Consider the following 2,556-nt stretch of genomic DNA (forward strand, 5'->3'; position numbering starts at 1 on the left):
CTATGAGGTGGATTGATTCAGTGACTGGGATAATTGGGATGGGAGTGTCAGGGACAGTGCGATTGGCACAGGACAGAGCGGAGTTTTGGTCTGCTGTACATAGGGTTGCTATGAGTCGCAGGCGACTTGACAGCACATAACAACAACAACATAGTCTGGGCATTGTCAGTCGTTTTAGTTACTTATGTTATAAATCAGAGTCCCTAGATTTTTACCTAGAGAGCTCTGATGACATAGTAGGTAACGAGTTTAGCTGCTAAACCGACAGATCATTTGAGATAGAAAGAGGAGCATTCTCCACCTCTGCAATTTACAGCCTATGAACACCCTCTGGAGGTTAGCTATGAATGGTTACAACTCAAGAACAATGATTTGAGTTGAGATGAGTTGAAATTGGTCCCTGTTTTCTTTGGTGAACTTAATTGCTTAGATCTAAGTTTTGATCCATTTTGAGTTAGCTTTTGTGTATGGTGCAAAGAATGAATCTTGTTTCATTTTTCTGCAAATGGGTAAAATTTTGCCAGCAATGTTTTCTAAAAGAACTACCTATTCCTTATTTAATGGACATCAACCCTCTGCCAACTGGCTGTCATTAGACTGTTTAGAATTATAATTGGGCCAGAATAAATTAATAAATTAATAAATCTAATTCAGACAAGTCATATTTAATCTTTTTAAAAAAGAGAATGTTATTTTCCCTTTCACTTGATTTTTGGTAAAGCTTCTATAAATTTTTATTTGGTGATCAAATATGGCTGGATTTTTTTTAGTCCATAAACATTTAGGTATACAAAATTAAATTCTTTAAAATAAGATATATATTTATTTTCTCTTAATTTGTGAGCTTAATTTCTGTCTAGATTTTACAGACTAACTTCATAATTGCTTTTTTTACAAATGGCATTTTATACTTCCTTTCAGAAATACAAAGATTTCTAATTTTATTAGGTAATTTAATCTTTAAACATTGTTTCTATTTCTTAGCCCATTTTCATTACACTTTCCAATCTGTGGACCAGCTTTCAGGATGAAACAGTTCTGCTTAGCGTTCTCAGTGATCTAACACTTCACCTCGAGTCATTCCTGGGCACCCATGCATTGCTCTTTCCTGAGAAAGTGATACAAGATCTTCTTGTTGGAGTGGCTGTGAAAACTGATGTGTGTAGAATCAAAGAACATGTAGGTAAATGAAATACTACTATTTCTTCTTCTTTTAAAATTACCCTTAAGATAAAGCCACTCTCTTGTTTTAAAGTTTTAATATTATGTCTTTCTAATAAAGAGCTAAGATTTGTTATAAAATGTGGAGAAAATAAAATATAAAATTTAATATCTTACTATATCTTGAAGAAAGACGTTGTGCTGTAATCCCAAATGTATGTGGTTTGAATCCATCAGCTGCTCCTTGGAGAAGGATGCGCAATCTCCTTCTATGCAATTAGCTGCTTCTGAAAACCCACTGGAGGGTCAGCTATGGGTAGATTCTAACTCAACAGCACACAACAATAACAACATACAGAAATAATTGTTGCTAATGTTATTGTTAATGTCTGTGGTAACAACATTTTTGTGCTTATGTAATATTATGAAATATTACTGCCTTTATTATTTATTTGTAATAGTAAAGAATATTACTTTTTAGTTATGTTTGTTGCAAAAAAAAGGGGAGTGCTCCATTTCTTTGGAGTGCTAATTGATAAGAATCTACCTGATGTTCAACTTTAGGATTTATATATTAATAAATGTCTTCTATGTAAAAGTAATTGAGGAAGCTCTGATAGCCTAGTAGTAAGAAGCTGCACTGCAATCCCAAAAGCACATGGTTCTAATCCACCAACTACTCTGTGGGAGAAGGATGGACAGTCTCTTCCTGTGTAATTTATTGTATCTGAAAATCTACTGGAGGGTCTCCTATAGGTTAGTTCCAACGTGATGCCACACAACAAAAGTAATTTCTTTCTTTCAGACCCTTGTAAGATTTTTATAGAAAGATAACCTTTATCAGTAATTATACCTTTTACTTTTTTCTCCTATCCCATCTTAGCTAAATGCAACTATGAATTCATGAGAAATTCCAAAACACAAGTTAGAGTTTATTTCCTAAAAAAAAAAAAGATACTTTTCCTAGAAAATTAAATTACTTATTCTATCAACAGATTCATCCTGGAGAGGGTTAGGCCAGGCTGCTCCTTGGAGGCAAGGATTCTGAGGCTTCGTCTGACATACTTTGGACATGTTGTAAGAAGGGAGAGGTCCTTGAAAAGGGACATCATGCTTGGGAGGGTGCAGGGACGGCACAGAAGGGGAAGACCCTCTATGAGGTGGATTGATTCAGTGACTGGCATAAATGGGATGGGTGTGTCAGAGGCAGTGAGATTGGTACAGGATAGAGCAGGGTTTAGGGCTATTGTACATAGGGTCACTATGAGTCGCAAGCGACTCGACAGCACATAACAACAACAACATCAATTATTCTTAACAAATTCCAATTTTCTTAAAGGGAGCTCTGGAGACCTTATGGTAAGGAGTTGCATTCTTACTTAAAAACAAGCAGTT

At 35.3% G+C, this 2,556-nt stretch overlaps 1 protein-coding gene across 1 annotated transcript in view; it reads left to right on the plus strand.

Moving 5' to 3' along the window:
• The window catches only part of LOC102853992 (UPF0704 protein C6orf165 homolog), a 119,461-nt gene that overhangs the window by 41,452 nt on the left and 75,453 nt on the right, over positions 1 to 2,556 (plus strand). The window contains exon 8 of the mRNA XM_006902039.1: positions 985 to 1,183. Coding sequence (XP_006902101.1) covers positions 985 to 1,183 — 199 coding nt within the window. The remainder of the gene's footprint in view (positions 1 to 984; positions 1,184 to 2,556) is intronic.

Source organism: Elephantulus edwardii, unplaced genomic scaffold, assembly GCF_000299155.1.
Source record: "Elephantulus edwardii isolate Elephantulus edwardi_28Jun2011 unplaced genomic scaffold, EleEdw1.0 scaffold00360, whole genome shotgun sequence".
Lineage (NCBI taxonomy): Eukaryota > Metazoa > Chordata > Mammalia > Macroscelidea > Macroscelididae > Elephantulus > Elephantulus edwardii.